The 26,457-nt window shown below is 38.1% G+C and overlaps 1 protein-coding gene across 1 annotated transcript; it reads left to right on the top strand.

Annotated features, from left to right (window-relative positions):
* Positions 1-18,628: 18,628 nt before the first annotated feature.
* LOC145014621 (putative pumilio homolog 8, chloroplastic) lies at positions 18,629-22,450 on the top strand. The gene is made up of 5 exons (XM_078973033.1): positions 18,629-20,447; positions 20,532-20,694; positions 20,906-21,069; positions 21,169-21,427; positions 21,970-22,450. The coding sequence occupies exons 1-5, from the start codon at positions 19,276-19,278 to the stop codon at positions 22,075-22,077; spliced, it is 1,866 nt and encodes a 621-aa protein (XP_078829159.1). The 5' UTR covers positions 18,629-19,275; the 3' UTR covers positions 22,078-22,450.
* The last annotated feature ends 4,007 nt before the right edge of the window (positions 22,451-26,457 follow it).

The following is a 26,457-nucleotide window of genomic DNA, read 5'->3' as shown; positions in this document are numbered from 1 at the left end:
TTTGGCCTTGGAGTACGCCATGCGTATGTAGTGTATGTTGAGCGTACTAGTATGTTGGGCGTACATCAGTGTACACTGGGCGTACTTGCCAGGTAAATAAAACCCTAATTTTTAGGGTGTGAATTGTATTTAAGCACTTTTATGGCCTCATTTCATTCACCTTATCTACCTCTATCCCTCTCATACGTTTGCGCAAACCTAGTTTTACCTTGAGGAGCTTATTCAAGCTTAGAAGTGTTTTTTGGGTGCCTTAAAAGAAGAAGGAAGGAAGCCTAGCTCATCTCGAAGGAGTAGAACACTTGGATCTATGGTTTCTACATCATTTGCAACCATTCTAAGGTAAAAATCTTGCAACTTTATTCCTCTAGCATGTAGATCTAGTTTTGGATTTCTTTATGGAACTTTTTGGTCCCAAAATGATAGATCTTGAATATGGCATGCTCCTGACCTTTGAGTTGGCCTTTCAAACCCTAGGAGGGATCTTAAGTGAGAAAAATGAGTTCCAAATTGTTAGTTTTGCTTCATGCATCATTTAGGAGGTCTTAATGGAATAATACATTGTGTTAAGCACTTATTGGACATGCTAGGTCATAAAGTTAGAGACTTTATGACTCCTAGGAGGATTTTAGCCATGGATCTGAATTATGGATGTAAGAGCTTAAGCCGTTAAGCTCTTAATGGAGTTTGGGACTTGCGAGGGTGTGCCCCGCGTACTCGGAGTACGCCCTACGTACAAGGTTAACCACCCTGATGGTGGTCACTGCAAGGTTGCATGTACGCCTAGCGTACCTCCAGAGTATGCCCTGCGTACGCACCCTAAGTTGACTCAGTCGGGTTGACTCGGTTGACCTAGTTGGTTTGACCATTTGACTTTGACTTTGATCAAGTTTGACCTTGAGGGTATTTTGGGATTTTAATGGAAATTGGTCATTGGTGGGAATATGTTTCGATTAGACAGTTGAGATTCGGAGCAGAGATTCAAATGAGGAAGAATGAAATCAATTTTCTGAGGATAATTGCAGCTAAAAACCCTTATAAACTCAACAGAATATCAAAAATCAAGTTAATCTCAAGGATTAAAGAAGATTTAGAAGATTTATGCATTGATCCATTTGGTTTGCTAATCATTACTTATGTCTAGCTTATTTTATATGGAATTGGTGTGTTTTTCTGCTACAGTGAGAGGACTCTCAAAAACGATACTTTCAATAAATAAGATAACCCTAGCAGTTGTGCCCGAAGAACAATACCGACAGATGCGCCTCATAGAGAATGAAACAATTATGGCAGCTACGCCTAAGTGATAGAACTAGCAGCTGTGCTTGACAGATGTGTCATTGACAATGATGGACTTCGTACCTATTTCTTAGGATAATCCTTAGGAATGAATGAACGAGAAATATCTGATTCTTAGGGTACATCCTTAAGAGTAAGAAGATAATGAGGATGGGTAATTGGGTTAACTGTTTGATAATTAAACATAATAATTATATTATTGTGGGTTGAAAACCATATGTACTCACCAGGTTTCCCAACCCGACCCACTCAGTTTATTTATATCACACGTGTTGATATGAAATCACATTACACTGAGAGATTAAGGAGATATAAAACACTAGTGATAATGAATGTAAGTTCTCTTTATGCTTATGTTAGTGTATTGACGATGACATCCCAAATGTTTTAAAATGAATAAAAATACTTTTCTTCGGAAATGATTTGATAACGTATTTATCATGTTTTACTAGGAACAAATTCCGCAACATTTTTATTAAAAGGGGTACTTTGATTTTTATAAAGCATAAACAAAATCGGCCTTTTATGGCCGTGAAAATAGGGATGTCACACTTTGTATCAGAGCATTTGTTTAAGCGAACTAGGAATATGGATTTATTTCTAAACTTAAACTTAGAATGTTAAGTAATGATTGTAAGGAGTGTGTCTTAGGTAATACACATGAATAGACACAAGCACTAGCTTATTTAGGGAAAATGACTAACATGTTTTATGTGCTAAATGATTTATGATGCTTTATGATATTAAATGTATGATCGGATCTATGGTCTGTTGCCGACTGGATCTGAAAACTTTATGTGTTCAGATTTCTAAACGTTTAATTACGGTATTAGAACTGACATGTAACTTTTCAGAGTAATAGGGAGATTTACACATCGATCGTAAATAAAACCTTTCCTATCTCAGTTCTCGTCACTGGACACCGAACGTCTGATTTGGTTTATAGAACGAAATGGCAGGAACCCGAAGTGGAAATGCGAATAGAAATAGAAATCAACCGCCCCAACCACCAGTGATTGAACAAATACCTGTTGTAGTGGCCACTCCTGAGCCAATCACAATGGCTAGATTACAAGCCATGATTCGTGTAACGACCCAATTTTCGCGTCCAAAAATTTCGTTTTTAAAACCTTACTTTAGAAAACGTTAATAAATAAAAACAATGTTTGATTAAACTACATCACAACGTAAACGATGTTTAAAAGCCAAATCATACAACCAATCGAAACATCAGAGTATAAATCCCATAGAAATCTAATAGATGCGGAAACCAGTGTGTGTGCATGATCTGCCGCTACCGTGCCAGCTCCTTCCCCTTCGATGAAGAGGTACCTGAAACCAAAACTGTAAACTGTAAGCACAAAGCTTAGTGAGTTCCCCCATCGTACCACATACCATACAATACATAACATACATACTGCCAGGCTATTCTGGGGTGCCTGACTACCCGGTACGAGCATTATGGGGGTGCCCACTACCCGTGCGGCCATTCTGGGGTACCGTCCTACCCGTGTCAAGCCGTTCTGGGGCGCTGATCTACCCATGTCGAGCTATTCTGGGGTGCTGACTACCCTTCGATCCTAACAACCGAACCTCGGGGACTATTTCACCCCCTACTACTACCATCACATATATCATAACACAAACATAATATCAGACATATCTGGGGTGTCTGACTACCCTTCGGTCCTAACAACCGAACTCTACTACTATCACATACAACATATCATGCTAGCATATAACATATCAAGTAGTAGCAAAACTAGATGATATCACAAAGACAATCATCTATCATACATCTCCAAATAGTGGGCCGGCATTGTGGCCTTAGACCCATCGCTACTGGAAGGCAACTCACCTCAGAGTAGCTGCTGATCTGTGTGGGAATAGTCTGTCTGCTGCTGCTGCTGCTCCGGAAATCCTCCAGCTGTAATTCCCACCAAACACTTAGTCAAAAACTGCTAACTGTCCTTTGGGTAAAACGACCATTTTATCCCTGATCATGCCCTTAGTCAAAGTAAGAGTCAACTTCCAGTTGACCCGACTCACCGAGTCCATGTCCAAACGACTGACCTGGATTCTGTTTCTACTCGTCGAGTTAGGCGTTGACTCGACGAGTTCTCCTTCCAAACTTATGTTCAAGTCCTTCATCCTACTCGCCGAGTTCATCTTCATCCGATGAACAATTTATACTGTGACTCGCCGAGTTGTATGAACAACTCATCGAGTCTGTTCTTGAGCTAAGGAGATTGCCTTGAACTCTCCGAGTCTGGGTATCAACTCATCGAGCTCCATTATGGGTGAGTTTTGGCTTCCAACTCACCGAGTCCACCCTGGACTCACTACACAACTCGACACAGCTAAAAGGGGACAATCCCGGAGACTCGTGACTAGACTCGCCGAGTTTGCTTCATGCAAGAGCCATATACACGATGTTGCTCGAATCTAGTCCATTCCATTTATAGATCTGGGTTCCTAGAGCATGAATAACACGTAAAGTTTCCAACTTTACGTGTAGATATTCATCCATGAGGGTTTTAGGGTTCAAAATGCACCAAAAGAGTAGATCTAATGTCTTCATGCAATATGGGTCCATAAAGGAAGTAGATCTAAGCTCCTGGAGCTCAACCATGCCTAGATCTAGTGGCCAATCAACTTATTACGAAATATGATGCACATACAAGCTTGGGGAAAGGCTCAAGGAAGACTTTAATGGAGTTATAAGCATAGAGACAGGGGGAAAACGAGTTTTACCTCAAGGAAATCACTGAGAGAACACTAAGATGCTTGGCTTCCTTCCCTTCCTCTTGATCTACTCCACTTCCTTCTCAAAATCTTCAAGAACACACACTAAAATGCCTCAAACTCACAAGAACAAGAGCTAGAACGTATGGAGAGCTTCTGGGGGTGAATGGGGTGGAGTTGGGGAGCAAATGGGTGTTTAAATAGGGTGCAAACCCTTGGAAATTAGGGTTTCATCAAACAGCGCAGACTCGCCGAGTCCATAATATGGACTCGTCGAGTTGCCATCTTATCCGCGCCCCAAAGTCCCATCTCTACTCGGCGAGTCGGGCCTCCAACTCGCCGAGTCCACGGCCGAAAACACAAGTACTTAGGCAAAACTCACGTACCAGGAACCAGGTGCTACAAATCTCCCCCACTTATTTTAGACTTCGTCCTCGAAGTCTGCCGCTCGATCCTGAAACAGCTCGAGGTAATGCTCCATCATCTCTTCTACCGGCTCCCAAGTCCACTCCGAACCTTGCGGTGCTGCCATTGCACCTTCACTAGTTCCACCCTCTTGTTCCTCAAATCCTTCGACTTTCGGTCGAGGATTGCGACTGGACGCTCAATGTAATTCAGGCTATCATCAACCTGAATATCCTCCAATGGCACTACTGTTGAATCATCCACTAAGCACTTCCACAGCTGAGAGACATGGAAAGTGTTGTGGATTTGGCTAAGCTCGACTGGCAGATCCAATCTATACGCCACCTTGCCCACCCGGGCTACAACCCTGAACGGTCCGATAAATCTCGGGCCCAACTTGCCCCACTTCCTGAATCGAATGATGCCTTTCCAAGGCGACACCTTCAGGAGAACCATATCCCCGACTTGGAACTCCAAGTCGGATCGACGCTTGTCGGCGTAACTTTTTTGCCGACTCTGAGCAGTCTGAAGCCTGCTCCGAACTTGCTGGATCCTCTCGGTCGTCTCGAGCACCACCTCGGTGCTCCCCATGACCCTTTGGCCAACTTCACCCCAGCATATCGGGGTCCTACACCTCCGTCCGTACAACATCTCGAATGGGGGACGGTCAATACTCGCGTGGTAGCTGTTGTTGTATGAGAACTCAACCAAGGGAAGATAGGTATCCCAGCTACCACCGAAATCTAACACACATGCCTGCAACATATCCTCCAAAGTTTGAATGGTCCGCTCGCTCTGACCATCCGTCTGCGGGTGAAAGGCGGTGCTAAAATGCAAACGAGTGCCCAACTCGTCGTGAAACTTCTTCCAAAATCTGGAAGTGAATCGCACATCTCAGTCTGATATCACTGACACTGGCACCCCGTGCCATGCTACTATCTCCCTGATGTAGATATCGGCCAACTTTTCGGCCGAGATGCTCTCCTGGATCAGAATAAAATTGGCGCTCTTGGTCAAGCGATCCACGATGACCCAAATCGAATCTACTCCACGCGCAGTCCTGGGAAGCTTTGTGATAAAATCCATTGTGATGTCTTCCCATTTCCACAACGGGATGTCCAACGGCTGCATCTTCCCATGCGGTCTCTGATGTTCGACTTTGACCTTCCTGCAGGTCAAGCACCGCTCAACGTACCATGTCACATCCCGCTTCATGCAGGGCCACCAATAATCTAGACGAAGATCCCTATACTTCTTTGTCGCCCCAGGATGAATAGAGAATCGGGACTTGTGTGCCTCCTCCATCAATATCTAGCGCACGCCTCCGTGATACGGCACCCACACCCTACGGTGTAGTGTCCATAGTCCTCGGCTATCATAATCGAAGGAGGAAACCTGACCCACCACACACTCGCTCTTCCGATGTTCCTCCTTGATAGCCTCCTGTTGAGCCTCCCGAATCTGCTCCAACAGGGGAGTCACTACAATCATCCTCATGCAAATATCCCTGATTGGTGCCGCCTTGCGGCAAAGTGCATCGGCCACCACGTTGGCCTTTCCCGGGTCGTAAAGGATCTTACAATCATAATCCTTTACCATGTCCAACCACCGACGCTGCCTCATGTTCAGATTCGGCTGATCCATGAGGTACCTCAAACTCTTGCGGTCCGTGTAAATGGTACACCGAACCCCGTAGAGGTAATGCCGCCAAATCTTGAGAGCGAAAACCACTGCCCCCAACTCCAAATCATGCGTCGGGTAGTTCGCCTCGTGAGACTTGAGCTGCCTCGAAGCGTAGGCAATGACATGCCCCTCTGCATCAGTACCGCGCCCAACCCTGAAATAAAAGCGTCACAATAAACCACAAAATCCTCTATGCCCTCTGGCAAGGCTAAGATCGGTGCCTCCTACAATCCCTGTCTCAGTGTCTCAAACGCTGCCTGCTGCTCGGGTCCCCACCGAAAGACTACGACTTTCTTCGTCAGCCGTGTCAGGGGTACGGCTATCTTGGAGAAATCTTGAATGAACCTCCGATAATAGCCTGCCAACCCTAGGAAAGTCCGAATCTCAGATGGAGACTTCAGAACCTCCCATCTCATCACGGCCTCGACCTTGGCCGGATCGACCAGAATCCCGTTCTGGTTGACAAGGTATCCGAGAAATTGCACCTCGCGCAACCAAAACTCACACTTGGAGAGCTTGGCATACAAGCTCTCCCTCCTCAGGGTCTCTAAAACCTCTCTCAGATGCTCCTCATGCTCCTCCTACGTCTTGGAATAAACCAAGATGTCATCGATAAAGACTATCATAGACCGATCCAGCATCGGTCTGCATACGCGGTTCATGAGGTCCATGAACGCGGCAGGAGCATTGGTGAGCCCAAACGGCATCACCACGAACTCATAGTGGCCATAGCACGTCCGAAATGCGGTCTTCTGCGTATCCTACTCCTTGACCCTCATCTGATGATAACCCGAACGCAAATCAATCTTGGAGAGCCAAGATGATCCCTAAAGCTGGTCAAAGAGATCATCAATCCTCGGGAGTGGGTAACGGTTCTTCACCGTTACCTTGTTCAACTCCCGGTAATCTATACACATCCGGTGCGACCCGTCCTTCTTCTTCACAAACAGAATCGGGGCTCCCCAGGGTGAACTGCTTGGTCTAATGAATCCCTTGTCTAGCAGCTCCTGCAGCTGCGTAGACAACTCCTGCATCTCAGGAGGAGCCAGCCGATATGGTGCCTTGGCTATCGGAGCCGCACCAGGAACGAGGTCAATCCTGAACTCCACCTATCGCTCCGGAGGTATCCCAGGAAGCTCCTCTGGGAAAACATTTGCGATATCTCGCACCACTGGAACCTCGTTAACTGTCGCCTTACCCGTCTCTCGGGTATCCATCACGTACGCAACATAACCTGTGCATCCCTGCTGAAGGTATCGTCTAGCCCTTGCTGCTGAACAGACTGAGGGTCCACACTGTGGCCTCTCGCCATGAATCACTAACTCTCCCCCACCTGGGGTCCGGACTCGCACTAGCTGTTGTGCGCAATCTATCACTGCCCCATTAGGGCTCAACCAATCCATGCCTATGATCACCTTGTTCCCACACAACGAAATGGGAACCAAATCTACCAAGTAGCGCTCCTCGAACAAACGCAATATGCAGTCCCGAAACACCATCGATGATCGCACCGATCGATCATCAGCAATTTCTACCTCCACAGGGCAATCCAACATGCCCGAAGACTCAGGAAACTTCATGCTAAGCGCAAGGGACACAAACGATCGGGATGCATCCGAGTCGAACAACACCTGAACTGGGATACCGTTCACATGGAACGATCCAAACACATATACATATACCAAGCACATATCAATATCATAACATCATATAAATAAACGAGAGGGAAAGAATCATACCCGTCACCACATCGGGTGATGCGCGTGCCTCCTCGGTGGTCAGCTGAAATGTCCGACTCCTCACCACTGGAGCCTTTGCCTTGCCCTGCCGGCCATCTGTGATCCACAGGGTCGCTGGGGCTGGCGCCTTCACCGGCGCTGAAGCTGTCAACTGTGGACAATTGGCCTTCTTATGGCCTCTTTGGTTTCACTAGAAACACAACAACTCCAATGTCTGAATAACTGCTTCTGGAGCAGTGCAATCCCTACTATAGTTCCCAGTCTTGCCGCACTTGTAGCAGCCTGATGATCCCATCCTGCACGCCCCCTCGTGCGGCCCGCCACATTTCCTGCAGCGGCTCGGTCCTATCTGGCCTTTCGGCCTACCATTTGATCCCTTGGGCTTCTTCCCCGAAGCCCCTCCTGCCTGTCCCTCCTCTGACTTCTGTTTCCGGATGTGCTCCAAATCTATCTCCCTCTCCCTCTCCTTGGCAATCATGGAGTCCAGGGTGGGGTAGGCTGAAAAACTAACATGCTCCTGGATATCAGCCCGGAGCATGTCATGGTAGCGGGTCCTCCTCATGTCCTCATCGCCCGCATACTGGGGCACCAACAGTGCCCTCTCCCGGAACTTGGCGGTGATCTCCGCCACGGTCTCCGTCGTCTGTCTCATGTCCAAAAACTCCCTGGCCAGCTGCTGAAGCTCTACAGCCGGCGCAAACTCTACCCTGAACCTGGTCACAAAGTATGACCAGGTCATAGCCTCGATAGTTGAGGCTCCCAAAGAGTCACCCACTGACTCCCACCAATCTCGAGCTCGATCTCGTAAACACCCTGCTGCATACCTCACCTTCGACTCCTCGGGGCAGAAGCTAGTTAACTGTGCAGACTCGATGTCTGCAATCCATCGCCTGGAAACAATGGGGTCCTTCACCCCATGGAAATCCGGCGCACCACTGCCCCTGAAGTCCTTAAAGGACAGCATGCGAGATCCCGACTGGCCAGATGCCATGTCGCTCCTGAACGCCCTGAGGTGATCCTCCATCCACTCGATGATCCCTTCCTTGATCGACCCGAAGATAATGGGGGTCGACTCAAGGATGCCTCTGGTAATCTCAGACGTGATGAACTCATGTAGCCCCTCGTCTACTGGCTCGAAACCCGATCCCGAACCTGAACTGCCCACTACTGGCCTCGATCGTAGTACCACCATTCTGCAATATGGAAATAATAACTGTAAGTGATACTACTACTTCTTGAGGGATCACATCTACCACAAGTTCTCTGGTCTCATCTTGGCCTCCCTTGGTTCGGGTACGGATCCTCTACTTCCAGTAGTACGGGCCCATACTACCTTCCACATATATCCGTACCTTCTTCAAGGACTACCTCGACTCCACCAGATCCCTTTTTACTATGGTTGAACACTGCTATACTCATCCTAGGTTTGCCCTAGGGAAATCTCTGACTCTACTCTATCCAGTCCTCAGCTACTGCAGGCCTATTGGTGATGCCAATTAACTGTTACCTAAATACAATCACATGTGATGAGGCTCGGATAATCCTTCGAGTAAGGGACTCATCTTTACCACGGTTAGGACTCAAACAAGAGCTACACAATAGAGTCAAATCCGACACTCTGAGATTATTCAACCCTGATCACATGTGACTTTAACGTATTCACCTAACAGTTAACTCCCATCACTTCAAAGCCCACATAGCACAAAGAAAACATCATTTGGACGTAAGAAAAACAATCTTAAGCAACTTTATCCTCGTAGAGAGAACAAAACTAGCATACAATGCTAAACTCGTACCATCAGGAATAACCTAAACAGGCTACCCTACTGCTGTCTACTCATTTCTAGCATGCAACTCTTTCATATACTGAAGCACATAAAGCAGGCACATAAGGCATCACTCCTAGATCCTTAATCCTATTCTAGCATGCTGTTCTATAGAAACTGATAAACATAAATAAACTTGTATGGGTACACTGGGGAATACTTACTTGAGCTCGGACGGTCGCGCACATCACACACTTTGTTCTTTCTTAAAACCCCTTTACTTAGCCTTTTAGAAAACATTTTCTCTTTCCAAAATCTTTTAATCCCCTCGATTTGAGTTCAAACACCCCCGAAGGTGTGTCTGAATCCCTCAAACCAGGGCTCTGATACCAACTTGTAACGACCCAATTTTCACGTCCAAAAATTTCGTTTCTAAAACCTTACTTTAGAAAACGTTAATAATTAAAAACATTGTTTGATCAAACTACATCATAACGTAAACTATGTTTAAAAGCCAAATCATACAACCAATCGAAACATTAGAGTATAAATCCCAGAGAAATCTAATAGATGCGGAAACTAGTGTGTGTGCATGATGTGCCGCTATCGTGCCAGCTCCTTCCCCTTCGATGAAGAGGTACCTGAAACCAAAACTGTAAACTGTAAGCATAAAGCTTAGTGAGTTCCCCCATCGTACCACATACCATACAATACATAACATACATACTGCCAGGCTATTATGGGGTGCCTGACTACCCGGTACGAGCATTATGGGGGTGCCCACTACCCGTGCGGCCATTCTGGGGTACCGTCCTACCCATGTCAAGCCGTTCTGGGGCACTGATCTACCCATGTCGAGCTATTCTGGGGTGCTGACTACCCTTCGGTCCTAACAACCGAACCTCGGGGACTATTTCACCCCCTACTACTACCATCACATATATCATAACACAAACATAATATCAGACATATCTGGGGTGTCTGACTACCCTGCGGTCCTAACAACCGAACTCTACTACTATCACATATAACATATCATGCTAGCATATAACATATCAAGTAGTAGCAAACCTAGATGATATCACAAAGACAATCATCTATCATACATCTTTTACTAGTGGGCCGGCATTGTGGCCTTAGACCCACCGCTACTGGAAGGCAACTCACCTCGGAGTAGCTGCTGATCTGTGTGGGAATAGTCTGTCTGCTGCTGCTGCTGCTCCAGTAATCCTCCGGCTGTAATTCCCACCAAACACTTAGTCAAAAACTGCTAACTGTCCATTGGGTAAAACGACCATTTTATCCCTGATCATGCCCTTAGTCAAAGTCAGAGTCAACTTCCAGTTGACCCGACTTGCCAAGTTGGCTCGCCAACTCGCCGAGTCCATGTCCAAACGACTGACCTGGATTCTGTTTCTACTCGTCGAGTTAGGCGTTGACTCGACGAGTTCTCCTTCCAAACTGATGTTCAAGTCCTTCATCCTACTCGCCGAGTTGTATGAACAACTCGCCGAGTTCATCTTTATCCGATGAACAATTTATACTGTGACTCGCCGAGTTGTATGAACAACTCGCCGAGTCTGTTCTTGATCTAAGGAGATTGCCTTGAACTCACCGAGTCTGGGCATCGACTTGTCGAGCTCCATTATGGGTGAGTTTTGGCTTCCATCTCACCGATTCCACCTTGGACTCACTACACAACTCGACACAACTAAAAGGGGACAATCTCGGAGACTCGCGATTAGACTCGCCGAGTCAGATGAGCGACTCACTGAGCTTGCTTCATGCAAGAGCCATATACGCGATGTTGCTCGAATCTAGTCCATTCCATTCATAGATCTGGGTTCCTAGAGCATGAATAACATGTAAAGTTTCCAACTTTACGTGTAGATATTCATCCATGAGGGTTTTAGGGTTCAAAATTCACCAAAAGAGTAGATCTAAGGTCTTCATGCAATATGGGTCCATAAAGAAGTAGATCTGAGCTCCTGGAGCTCAACCATGCCTAGATCTAGTGGCCAATCAACTTATTACGAAATATGAGGCACATACAAGCTTGGGGAAAGGCTTAAGGAAGACTTAATGGAGTTATAAGCATAGAGACAGGGGGAAAACGAGTTTTACCTCAAGGAAATCACTGAGAGAACACTAAGATGCTTGGCTTCCTTCCCTTCCTCTTGATCTACTCCACTTCCTTCTCAAAATCTTCAAGAACACACACTAAAATGCCTCAAACTCACAAGAACAAGAGCTATAACGTATGGAGAGCTTCTGGGGGTGAATGGGGCGGAGTTGGGGCGCAAATGGGTGTTTAAATATGGTGCAAACCCTTGGAAATTAGGGTTTCATCAAACAGCGCAGACTCGCCGAGTCCATAATATGGACTTGTCGAGTCGCCATCTGTTCCCTGCCCCAAAGTCTCGTCTCTACTCGGCGAGTCGGGCCTCCAACTCGCCGAGTCCACGGCCAAAAACACAAGTACTTAGGCAAAACTCACGTATCAGGAACCAGGTGGTACAATTCGGGCTATGTTGGCTGAGCAAAGAGAAGAGATGAGGCAGATGTTTCACAAAAATAGGGATAAACCTACGGTGCCCATTGTGTAATCTAAGTTGATCGCTGAACAATCGGAGGAAGGAAATTATAGCCGCACTGTGAGTCAAGTTGGAACCCAATGGGCAAGGAGGAATGGCCTGGAGAAGGTAAATGACAAGGATGGGCTGATGTATAAGAATTTCTTGGGGGCAAAACCACCGAGTCTCTCTGGAAGCCCAAACCAGTGGATATTATGGACTGGATCTCCAAGATGGAGATGGTATTTGAGAGCTGCGACTGCAGCGATAAGCAAAAGACTGTCTTTGCAGTCAGACAACTGAAGACCAGAGTGTTAAGTTGGTGGAAGTTTCTAGCAGATACAATGCCACGAGGAGAAGCCATACGAATGTCTTGGGAAGCATTCACGGAGCAGTTAAAAATGTAGTACTGTTCAGAGATAGATCTGATAGACGTAAACAACGAGTTTCAGAACCTGAAGAAAGGGAAGATGAATGTTGATGAGTATGCCACCGCATTCATTGAGAGGAGACTTCCCATGGAATTAGGCCCAACGGTCAAAATGGCAACTACTTTGAAAATAGTTGTTAGAGCAACTAAGAATGTAGAGACCCAGATAAGAGAAAGGGGTCTAGAAAAAGATAAGGCAGGAGAAAAGAGGAAGTTTGAAGGATCTTCAATGTCCAAAATGAGTGAAAATTCCTGAAGTCTGGAGGAGGAAGAGGAAGTGAAGCAAGATGGTGCGAGAAGTGCAAAAATAAACACTATGGAAAATGCGGTGATGAGGTGACTTGTTTCAAGTGTGGAAATCATGGGCATTATGCCAATAAACGTACATTCAAAAAAAGGGTATGTTATGAATGTAATAAGGAAGGTCACTTCAAGAAAGACTACCCAAAGAGAGAAGGGGCTACAAAGCCAAATGTGCCGCCAAGGCCGAAAGCAAGAGCATTCCACATGATCCTCGACGAAGCAGAAAACAACGCGAGGAATCAAGGATGAGGACTTCATATCCAAAGATCGAGTTACATAGTATCCGTATGGATAGTATCGTATTATGTATCCTATTAGAAGCATAGTCTAGGGTGAACCTGAACACCTATATAATCGTTTCAAGGAATAATATAAAGCCTTCGTTTGGTTATATGGTGTGTTAAGTTGTTATGTGATTTTCTTGTATGATGACTTGGAAAACTGCGACACAATACTTGGGACGAGTATGAGTAGGTGTGAATGGTAGTAGAGGCCTATACTAACGGAAGCACAGGACTCACACTTGGATTAAAGAAACTCACAAGGTTACCAAGAAGCTAGTAGTTGATTCCATTTTGTTCATGTATGTCATTACCATTGTTTCGGTAATGACTAAGAAGATGATTGTTATTCCGACCCTAGTGGTCATATCAAATTTATTCTAACTACGATGAGTATGTTATGTGGTTCAGAGAACCAAGTTCGATGTAGCATCTGACTTAAGCCGGAAGATTGAAACAAAAGATAATCAAAGCAATCAGTAGAGGTATCGCAGTAGTTGCTTGTAGCTAGAAATGCTACCTTTTAAGATGTGATTAGAACATGAAGGAAGGTATAGTTTGTTCTGGAATTTGACTCTAAGAGACCTGAGTCTAAGCATTGCAACATGCGATGATAGGTCATTAGAATATGACACATCGGTCCATTGTAGTAATAAAAGAACTTATCTTAAGTTTGTTAAGAAGAAGTAGTAGTCACCAGTAAGGATCGAGATTGTGACTTGAAGGTCATAATTTGGAGTCTAATATAAGATAGGGAGCAGGTGCAAGATTGAGCACCGCCTGCAGTCAAGGAGTCCAAGACTTAGATACTCATTCGAAGAAACAAGGAAGTTACGATTATTACCTAGGATGAAGAGATAACGTATGGAGTCATTATATTGCCCTGTTTTGTTGATGATTCTGAGACATAATCATCCTAAGGGGGAGATAACTGTAACGCCCGCAGATTCGGGCTAGTCAATTTAGAGACAATGAGCGTCAAAAATGAGTTTTTAATGGAAGATTATTTAGAAGTAATCTTAACCAAGTTTTAGTATATGTTACAAGGGTTTCGTACATATAAAGAACGCCTAAATCCGAGTTGTAACGAAGAAGTTATGGTCCGTCGAAGTTTTACGGCAAAACCGACTCGGCACCAGGAGAGTGGAGACGTAAATAGTGAATTTACGATAGAGGACTTTTTGGCCTTAGTGATCTAAACAAAATTTGTAGTATACGTTAAACTGAGAGAGTGCATAAAAAGAACGCCCAAATCTGACTTCGTATGAGGAAGTTATGAATTTTCTAAGATTTGGCATAGTAGTGCACGACTAGAAACTCGAATTTTAGATCGAGCGGTTTTTGGCCCATGCAACCTAAATGAGAGTTGAATATCTCATTAATAGGAAGTCAACGATAAAAAGACAGACGAAAACGGAGTCCGTATGAAAGAGTTATGAATTTTCTACGATCATTTAACAGTATAATCTCCTCATACTGTTAAATTTAAGATCGGTCGAGAATTAGCCGACAGAGTCAAAATGAAAGTTATAGATCTTATTTTTACCTATGCTTGGATATAAAGAAATTCAAAAACGGAGCTCGTTTGCGAAAGTTACGAATTTTAGAAGTCGAAAATGTGTTGTGCTAAAATGGGTGACGTGGCATGAGCTTGGCCATTGCTTTCTTTCCAAGTCTTGCCACCAGATGGTGACATGTGGTACCAAGTTTAGCCATATTTTACCCTATAAATAGAACCTCTTCCACCCTCATTTTCTTCACACCTTTTCCATTCTTTCTTCTCTCTACACTCTCTCTAAACCTCCTAAAACTCCCCTAGCGCTAAAAGAAAGCCCCAGAGCGCTCGCCGACTCTGAGAAGAAGAGCTTTCAGCTCGGAAGTTCTGCCCCTGTAGAGCCCAACTTCTAGCCAAACCCCCTCGTAGGTAAGATATGTCTACGCTATTTTAAATATAGTTTTATTTAAATATAGTAATGTTATTAGGACCTTATAATAACTATTTGGGCTATTATTATGAGTTATATAAGTGTCGTTATAATATCTTTTTAACCACTTGCGGTACGTGGAATCTGGTTTGGATGGCCGCTTGGGTTGCTGGATTTCAGAAGTGCTATATGCCAAAATGATCCTGCCCTCTGGTGTTCCTTGTCTTGCCCCTGTCTGTACATAGTGGGTGAAAAGTATTGTGTTAACACTTATATAATAGTAATAATAGTTAGACTATTAATTAGTCTCGTCGAGCATTAAAATAAACTCTAGTCGTAATGATACTAGGTTGTGTCAAATGAGTTGTTTAAAGTAAATGAAGTTTCGTCCGAGTACCGAGTCATCACCTTATCAACTAAGTGCATGGTCTCTTTCATCTTACACATAGATATGAAGTATTTTATATAAACTACGTGTTATGTGTGCATATTATCTGTATACTTGCTATCTATGCTCGATGAACGATTTTATACAAATTTTATATGATTTAAACTGTATATGTATTTATATCTACATAATATGTTGGGTAAAACATGGGTAGATGAAATATGAGTTGGATGATAAGTTGAGAGGTGATATAGACCATTAGGTAAGGGTGAGAGGTGGACGATGTGAGAAGCCTTGTTCCTAAATGATGGCCCCGTCATCTAGAAGAGTATAGATGACAACCACTGACTATTCTAGACAGTCCAGTGGAACACTAGCAGACTCGCAACATGTAGGTGTTGTGAATGATGTGTTCACCGGTGTACTCTAAAAACCCATTGACATGTATTGTGAGTGGACTCTCGAAAACGATATTGTTAATAAACGAGATAACCCTAGAAATTGTGCCTGAAGAACAATACCAGTAGATGCGCCTGATAGAGAATGTCACAATTCTGGCAGCTATGCCTAAGTGATAGAACCAGCAGTTGTGCTTGACATATGTATCATTGACAACGATGGATTTCGTACATATTCCTTAGGAATGAATGAATGAAAAATAGTTGATTCTTCGGGTAGATCCTTAAGAGTAATGAAAATAATGGGGATGGGTAATTGAGTTAACTGTATGATGATTAAACATAATAATTATATTATCGTGGGTTGAAAACCATATGTACTCACCAGGTTTCCTAACCTGACCCACTCAGTTTATTTATATCACATGTGTTGATATGAAGTCACATTACACTGAGAGATTAAGGAGATATAAAACACTAGTGATAATGAATGTAAGTTTTGTTTATGCTTATGTTTTTGTATTGACGATGACATCCCAAATGTTTTAAAATGAATAAAAATACTTTTCTTCGGAAATACTTTGATAACGTATTTATCATGCTTTACTAGAAACAAATTCTGCAACATTTTTATTAAAAATGTACTTTGACTTTTATAAAACATAAACAAAATCTGCATTTTCTAGCTGTGAAAATGAGGATGTCACACATACTTGCTAGTTATTGATTATTGTTTGCATATGTCGACATTATGTGGTTGGGTTGAGGCGGTCATGTCGACACATTAACATTTTATATAATCTTATAATTACAAATATCTTTCGGTTATGATAATATATGCTAATAAACACAACATTGACATATATATATATATATATATATATATATATATATATATATATATATATATATATATATATATATATATATATATATATATATATATATATATATATATAGACACACACACACACACAATACTCTGATAAAAATCGAGGATGAACGTGATTTAATGCTCCAATTGACGTTACAAAAGAAGTGCCACTGATAGAAGTCGAAATGACGATAAATGAATACAATCAATTCCAACAATTTCTTGTTCGATATAAACGAGTTAAATACAAAGAAGCTCACTCCAGTCTAAAAAACATATTAATTAACCATTTATTGAAAATTTATTCCAACATATAAATATGTTTTGGATTTCTCATATATATATATATATATATATATATATATATATATATATATATATATATATATATATATATATATATATATATATATTATTTTTATAAATACATGCATAACATTTATTTAAAAGTGTGTTATAAGTATAATATTTTTTATTTTTTATTTTTTATCAATAGATTTACAATTAATTTAAATTCGTTATATACGAACTTTTATTATAAATTTTGATAACATATTTTATAATATTATTATAATAAAAAAAGATAAATTATATATTTGTTAAAAGCTAATTAATAGAATGGATGTATTTGATAAATTTATGTAAATTAAAACAATAAAATATATTGTATTAAGAATATATATTTAAGGATAAAAAATAAGATAGAAAATGAAGTATATTTGAAAACGAAAAAGTTATTTATTTTATTTTTATTTTTATTTTAAAAAGAAAAAAATAGAAGGAAGATGGTCTTAAAATAAAAAGAACAGCATTCTAAACCGTAAAGACAAGAATAAACCCGTTTTTATTGAAATTGGTGTATATAATTACAAAAATAGATTACTTTCATATATTATTATATTATATTAAATACTAATCTTATATAATATTAAAAAAATCAACAATTTAAAATATTATGGTTTGGGACCAATTTGTTAAAACAGTATGACGCGGTAAAATCGTGGGCAGTTTTTCATTCTTCCGTGACACGCGGCGGTCTGTGGTTGGATCAGAAAATATTTGCAAGACCATGACTCAACATATATGAAGGCGTGGGACCAGAAATAATCCACCTCCCCCGTATTTCTCATTGTTTAGGGTCATTTACCCAAACTACCCCTAGTAATGACGAAAAATTACTTACCACTGTCGTGTATAATTATTATTATTATTATTATTATTATTATTATTATTATTATTATGCTCATCTCCAACAAATTCTATTTTGTGATATTTGAACAAAAATAAATAAAATCTCAAATGACATTTTTATAATGGAAAATTCTTATGTGTTTTGTCAAATATTTATTATAAATATTCTAACATGGAAAGTACAAATTATCATGTCTTAAAGGAATGAAAGTGATATCAAAACTTCTACTAAAACTTTATTTATGAATTGTTTTATATATTTATGGTTAAAATAAACATTTTAAAACCATATATTGCACATATAGAAATTGATTGGTACACAACAAATTTTTAACGTATAATAATTTACGTTTTAATGGGTTGTACAACATACAAGTTATATAATCAATAAAAACATAAATTACTGTGTATGACAAAAAAATACTATCTACTACTCACTCAAATACGAGCGGTTAATAACTTATTTACTCATCTTTGGTGTTTTTTTGGATTTTAGTATAACATAATAACTAATTTGTAAATATATTTCAAGACAAGGGCATATTTGTCATAAATAAGTTATATTCTCCTTGGTCCTTTTAATAGATCTTCAGCCGTTAAAGGTGCAAAAAGTTAGAAGGGTTTGTTACTACAAAATTTCTGTATAACAAACTCATGGATGAAATTTTCAAAAGTTTTGTAGAAAATCATGTGTAGAAATAGAAATCATATATAAAATCCCTACTTTTTTGGTTTAATTCTGATGATTTATGATCCCTTCAAGCATCAACTCTTGAGGGGTAATTTTTAATTTTTAATGTTTTTTCTGCTCAATCTTTTGTATTTTTCACACAATTTCACTTTGTGTGTGTGTCTGTTCCGCTCTCCAGCTTTTATGGCGTGAGGCCATACAAGTAAGCCGGTGTGTACACTAAACATTCATACTCTATGTGTATTAGTGTATACAATATTTCTTCATCTTTGCATGCTTCACCAAACTCATAAAAATTCCCCAGAAATTGAAAAGGAGACGATGGTGATGATGATGATGAAATGGGATTTGTTTTTTCTGTCCGCCTAATTAAAACCCAACTCTTCAATTGGAATTTTTGATTGTTTCAAGGCCGACCCAGATGAAGAAAATCGGTAATTTCATGTGGGTTTTCGATTCAAGTGTTCATTGATCGGATTGTTTTGAATTTTGAGCTTGTCTTGTCGTTTTATTGTTCAAAATTCCTTCAGTTCTCTGTTTTTGTTTTTGTTGTTGTACAATTCTGTTTCTGTGTGTATTTATTGAAGATGGTTGAGCGAATTGAGATCACTAATGAGAATATCAAGGATGATGACGAGCTTGAATTGTTGTTGGGTGAGATCCCTCATGCAACATCATCACTTACCCATCATCATCATCATCAGCAGCATCATCTTCCATCACATGTCAATGATAATGGGTATGAGCCTGTTCTATCTCAGACCATTAACGGAATGATGTATGGTATGTATGATGATGACCCATCATGTAGTTACAAGCAGAATCCATGTATTGTCCCTGCTACTGCCACTTCTCTTCAATCTAATGGCTCCTTTTCGAGTTTTTTCTCCAAAGATGATCCCACCCCCAAACCTCATCTGATGTTTAGAACTTACAGTTCGATACTCCCCTATTTCGGGAAGAAATTTGATGACAATTTGTTTAGCGAATCAGGTAATCAAGGAGAGGATTTAGTTCGTGATCCGAATGTAGGAACTAATCGAATCAATTTCAGCAAACCCTTTTCCGATTGTGCTGTAAATCAATCTCATTCTTCCCGGAATCCCATGTTCGCGACTGAATTCAGTCCTTTTTTCGGGTATCAACATATTCCGCCTCCTCGAGCTGAGAATTTGTTCGCTCAATCACATTTCAATCGGAATGTGTTAAATCTTCGATACCCTGTAGCTTACCAAAGGGCAATTCCGTCTTTAGATTTACCTCTTTCGAATGGTTTATACACCGCATCACAAAACGAAGATAGTTTAATCATCCATGGTGAAACTGTAAATCATGTGAGAAACTCCAACAAAGTAATTGGGGGTTTTAGAGGACAACACAAGAAGTGTTCTTTACACGAAAAGAGGTCGTCACATGTGGAATCAAATCACTCCCAATTTCCAATGGCAAATCGGTCATTTCCCACACCTTTAAGATGTAAAACATTGGCAGATGCTCGAGGGTACATATATATGTTTTCTAAAGACCAAAATGGGTGTCGTTATATTCAAAGTGTTTTTGATGAAGGAGATCAAGAACATGTACAAATGGTGTTTGATGAAATTGTTGGGCATGTAGCTGAGCTTATGGTGAATCCATTTGGGAATTACCTTATGCAGAAGCTTCTTGAAGTTTGTAATGAAGAACAAAGAATGTTTATTTTAATGGAGGTCACTCGTGAACCAAGGGAACTTGTTCAAATCTCTTTGAACACTCATGGGTAACTTTCTTTATCTTTATTTAACTTTATTAACTTCAATTAAACACTTCTTTAATGTTAAAAAAAAATCGTTTTTTGTTAAAGGACAAGAGTGGTGCAGAAGCTTATAGAGACACTAAAGACAAGAAAACAAATTAAGGTGGTTATTTCTGCACTCGAACCAGGGTTTCTTGCTCTTATTAAGGATCTTAATGGAAACCATGTGATTCAGCGATGTTTGCAGTGTCTTAGCAATGAAGATAACAAGGTTTGTGCTTCATATTGAATCTTCTTTAACATATGATAACATTTTTAATCAAAACCTTGCGTATTTTAATCGAGTTCATGATCTTTGTAAGATCTTGTTTATGCATACAAATGTGGGATCATGGTACTTTATGAAACAGAAAGAAGGGAAATTGTGGTTAAATTTTTTGAAATTGCAACTATAATTGGCCTATATTCGTGTTGGGTGACAGTTCATTTTTGAAGCTGCTGCAAAATTCTGTGTTGACATTGCGACACATCAACATGGATGTTGTGTATTGCAAAGATGCATTAATCACTCAATTGGAAAACATCAAGAAAGCTTAGTTCTTGAAATTTCTTCAAACGGGCTTCTTCTAGCTCAAGATGCATTTGGGTAAGCTACATTATTAAAAAAAAAAAGATATACTTTTTTTAATTACATAAAACATTTCAAATCTCTATAATCTTTAAATTCCTATTTTTTTTATTGCAGAAACTATGTTGTACAATCTATATTGGAGTTAAAAATCCCATCTGCGGTATCGATGTTGACTAGTCAATTCGAGGGCAATTATGTCCATCTTGCGACACAAAAATTTAGTAGCCATGTTGTTGAAAAATGTTTATCGGTGCTTGATGACCGGGCCCGGTCATCGATCATCCGTGAACTGCTTTCCGCTACTCATTTTGAACAGCTGCTGCAAGACCCGCATGCTAATTATGTTGTGCAAACTGCTCTTCGTGTTGCTGAGGTGGGCTCCACTCTCTTTTTTAGTCGAAATACAAATAATATTAGGAAAAAATAAAAACATGAAGCTATAATAAAGAAATTAGTCACTACATGACATTTATTATAGTGACATTGTGATTTACCTTTCTCATGTTGGTTGTAGACCGGTGCATTTAGGGTTTTCCCTATTTTGGTTGGGGCAAGGGGTAGTGTATACCTTTTGTTCTATAGAAGACTATATAGATTATAATTTTTGTACCTAAATATAGTTGTATTCTACAATTTTGGTCCCAATAAGTTTTTTCTTGCAATTTAGGTTATTTTTTTAGGGGTTCTTTTTAACCTTTGCTCCATGGTCCAAGTAAAGTGGCTATATTTAGGCAATGAGTGTAGTTGTTTTTTGCAATTTTGATGCCAAATATAAAAAAGTTACAAAAACCTTTAAGAAGAACCAAAATTGCAAGAGAAAACTTGTTGGGATCAATGTTGCAAAAATCGTATACACCTAGGGGCCAAAAATGAAATTTACTCTAGAAAATAACTTTTTTTTTTTTTTTCTAACAGGGCTCGCTTCATAATTTGTTGGTGAAAGCGATTGAGTCGCACAAAGCAATTTCAAGAAATAGCCCGTATTCGAAGCGGATTTTCTCTCACAAGCTTTTGAAGAAGTGACTATTTGTCATAATGTTGTTGTTTCCTGTGTTCACTACAAGTTTCATCTCTTTATTCACATAAATTATCTTGAAGGACCAAATTTGAAAATTTGACAGTGCTTATGTGTTCAATAACCCGATTTGGTTTTCGTTTTGATGTCATTGGTTTTGGTTTATTGCAATTGTCATAGAAACATAGGGAAAACATTTAAGGCTTTCGGTTGGTTAAAGTTGTTTTTTCTATTTGTGTTGTTTATGTAATTTCCGAGATATTTAAGGTTCAATGTATGTTTTAGTTATTTCTTGTTTGTTTTATTTGAGCTTCAGACTTTCTCGCATTGTATTAAGGGGTTGTATCATGTATTCTATGCTACAACTCATCAATGAATGCATGGGGTTTTTCTAGTAACAAAAAAGTGAATGTAGTTTGGGCTTGTTTGAAATATTGGAAACAAGAGGGGGCAAATTGTTAAGAGAAATGAAGTTATGTACCAATTTATAAACTGAGTTTAAGTTTGGAGCAAGGTTGTTTTTTTTAGCTTTTTTGTAGGGGTGAAAGTTGGTATTTTGTAAAAGTTGAAAACTAAAGTTCAATTTTAGCAATAATGACACATTTAGAATTATTAAAAGAAATTAAATGATCCGGTGTCACTATTCATGCATACAAAGTGGTTTGGTAACGTATCCTAAGGACCATCATACATAATATAAATAGTCGACATTAATAGACTTGGTGTTTATATATATATATATATATATATATATATATATATATATATATATATATATATATATATATATATATATATATATATATATATATATATATATATATATATATATATATACTAGCCGTTACCCGCGCACAGCGGCGGGGATAAATAACTTCTTTCAACGATATTTTTTTAAAGAAAAATGTTATGTTCCAAAAGAAAGTTCATGTCGTGGGTGAGAGGAAGGGCGGTAGTCGTGATAGTGGTTGATTGAAGGCGAAAGGAGGCAGAGCGGCTGTGGTGGTGGTGGTTATACTGTCTTGGTTACTGGTTATGGTTTTTCGAGAGAGTGTGCGTATATTTCTTACTTTGAAGGGATTACGAAGATAGATATTATGAGATTGTTTGTTACCAATGTGAGAGAAGAGATCCTCTATAAATTGTTGACATTGACCGCTTCAAATGGTTGAAGTGTTGAGATTGACGGGTTCAATTTGCAAATGAATTCTTCTATTAATTTGATACGAGATTTTTAAGGGACAAAGGATATGGTTAAAGTTTTAGTATTATTATATTATAAATGGGTTGTACTTCAAGCTTAATAGTTTGGACGTCTTAAAAAAATAATATTATTATATTCAATCTATTTATAGAAATAGTTAGATTTCTTTTATAAGTAGTGTATATATATATATATATATATATATATATATATATATATATATATATATATATATATATATATATATATATATATATATATAACGAGAAATCAAATATATAAAATATAAATATTAATAGAGTTGGTGTCTATATATACTTGACGAGAAATCAAATACAAAATATAAATAGTCGACATTAATAGACTTGGTGTCTATATATATAGTTAATGAGAAATCAAATATATAAAATATAAATATTAATAGACTTGGTGTCTATATATAGTTAACGAGAAATCAAATATACAAAATATAAATAGTCGACATTAATAGACTTGGTGTCTATATATATAGTTAACGAGAAATCAAATATATAAAATATAAATATTAATAGACTTGGTGTCTATATATAGTTAACAAGAAATCAAATATACAAAATATAAATAGTCGACATTAATAGACTTGGTGTCTATACATAGTTAACGAGAAATCAAATATTCACATTAAGGTTGGAAGGAGTGGTGCTAAGTTTACCTCAGTCCACATAAAGGCCACCTAGGATTTATCACACTTCTTCAAAATTTTGTCATTTACTGTGGATGGGTTATCATTTTTGTCATATTAAAAAAATTGAAAAAAAATAAAATAGATAAATACATTGTGATTGGTCGGTCAAAAAGTCAAATGAGGAAATGAGACGAGAATGTTTGGTAACTTATTGTCGAAAGAGTTATCACTTTTGCTATATTTAGATCATGGCGCGGTGTGCCAAATGTCAACTAGGCAATGTCAAATGGTTGTCGAAACCACTCCGACCTGCCTAATAGGCTTGGTGTCTATAGTTTAGGAGCAATCAAATACTGTCTTCTTAAACACTTCAGATTATAACAATTGTTATATTTAATAAAATTCATAAATTTTTATTACATTTGTTATCATCTAAAAATGATAGGATGATGGATAAGAATAAAAAGTAGAATGGTTTTTTAATTTTTTATGGTTAAAACACTACTAATGAATTGATATCAAGCAATGTAAACTCACGGGTTTTAAATAATGAATAACAATTATAGCAACATAATTTCATAATATGTAATAAAATGTCAATAACTTGTAATATAGTTTCCCTATGTAACACTATTACCAATTTTAAATATAATTCAAGACTTTAGTCAGCAAATACTTTAATAATTTGGTAACACTTTTATCTATCAAAACATAACAACGCACTTTCCTAATTGGGTGGATATTATTACAAATGATGTCAAATACCACATTATTAGTTAATTTGAAAATGTTAATGTATTGTATTTTCTCGTGTTAGAAACATATAAAAGGGATATAAATATATCATACGACATCATTCCTATATCCATATTATTAGATGTCATTTTACTTGTATGATATTCATTTGAAACATGCATCTCAAAACTCTTTCTAACAAAAAACTAATTAACAAGAGTTTTCTAATTTATATGTATTTATGATTTCAACATTAAATTAACTAAACACTACAACTCAAAAAAAAAAATAACTTATGGTTATTAATTGATACTTATGATATCATGAATGTATATACTTCACAAGCACAATTAAGGTTGTTATAGTTTAGAGAATCAAATGAAGAAAAAAGGCAGACTTGAATGAGATAGAGAAAAAAAGAATATATAAATGTATCAAATTCTAATTTTTGATGCATGTATTCATATTGAATGATGAAGATGAAAGATGTTATTTTGGAAGATATAAAACTACATACGTAAGCTCATTTGTTAGTAAATTTTAAAATAATCATCTTTAGAAGTTATACTAAGTTGTATAATAATTTGATATTATCATATATGCATATATATATATGTATGCATATATATGTGTAGGTGTGTAATCTTTTGATATTATCAATAATTAAATTTTGTTGTGCCGATGAAGTTTTTATGTATCAAAATATTTTATTGTAAACTTTATATATTAATTAATTATTTTTTATAGTATTTTATGTTTTCTATGAAAATAGAATCAAACCTAATATGGAAAGTGTTTTGCGAATGGTAAATATTTTATATATCTAAATATAAAAAAATATAGTTTTTCTACTAGTTATAAAATTTCTATACACCTTAATCAAAATATATCTATCTAACTATAAAAGAGATTTTTTTTTTACTAATGATGATTTGATTCATTGAAATGCGATGATTATAAGGATTACATGAGTTTATCTTAAAATATAAAACTTAAATTGAAAAGCTAAATTAGCTATAAAAAAACTATTTTATATACTAATAAATTTTTTTGAAAGAAGCGGTTTTTTAACTAATTAAAATTATAAAAGTTTAAATATAAAATTTAAATCAAAATTATATCTATTATAAAAAGCGACATTTTGTTTTGAACCTTATACGTATTTCAAGTATTTCAAATTTATATGACTTTTCACCTTACTATACAATTCAAAAGACTTTTGATAATTAGTTGATTCATAGAAATTTTATGTTAATTATAATGATTCTTGGCAAATCTTTAATTATAAAACTTTACTTTATATGCCAAATTAACAAAAAAAAAAAGTTTATCAAAAACTATTTTTATAATAATAATTTTTTTCGAAATAAATTATTTCTTGAATATTTAAGAATAATAAAATTTTAAATATAATGTTAAATATCAAAACCAAATCCAAATATCAAAATTCACACACAACTTACAAATAGATTGAGTTTAATTGATCTGACTATAAAAATTGTGTACCTAAATTGATTAATTATTGATAGTTAAAAATTACTATAAATCAAAAAATAAATTATTTTTATTTTTATTTGCAGCTATTGAAATCATGGTTTTAATATGTACATATTTTATCTTATTATATAAAATGATTAGAATGTGTTATAAAAAATTAATATAAACAACTATTAATTTTTTTAATACCATACATATATAAACATTTAATTATATTATTGTATTTTACATAATATATTTGCTATAGTTTTATTACTACGCAACTAGCGAGACTTTACCTAGTTAATG

The sequence above is a fragment of the Lactuca saligna genome, chromosome 9, assembly GCF_052625555.1.
Source record: "Lactuca saligna cultivar CGN05327 chromosome 9, ASM5262555v1, whole genome shotgun sequence".
In the NCBI taxonomy this organism is placed as follows: Eukaryota; Viridiplantae; Streptophyta; class Magnoliopsida; order Asterales; family Asteraceae; genus Lactuca; species Lactuca saligna.
The sequence above is the reverse complement of the archived record's forward strand: the minus strand, read 5'-3'. Positions and strand labels throughout refer to the sequence as shown.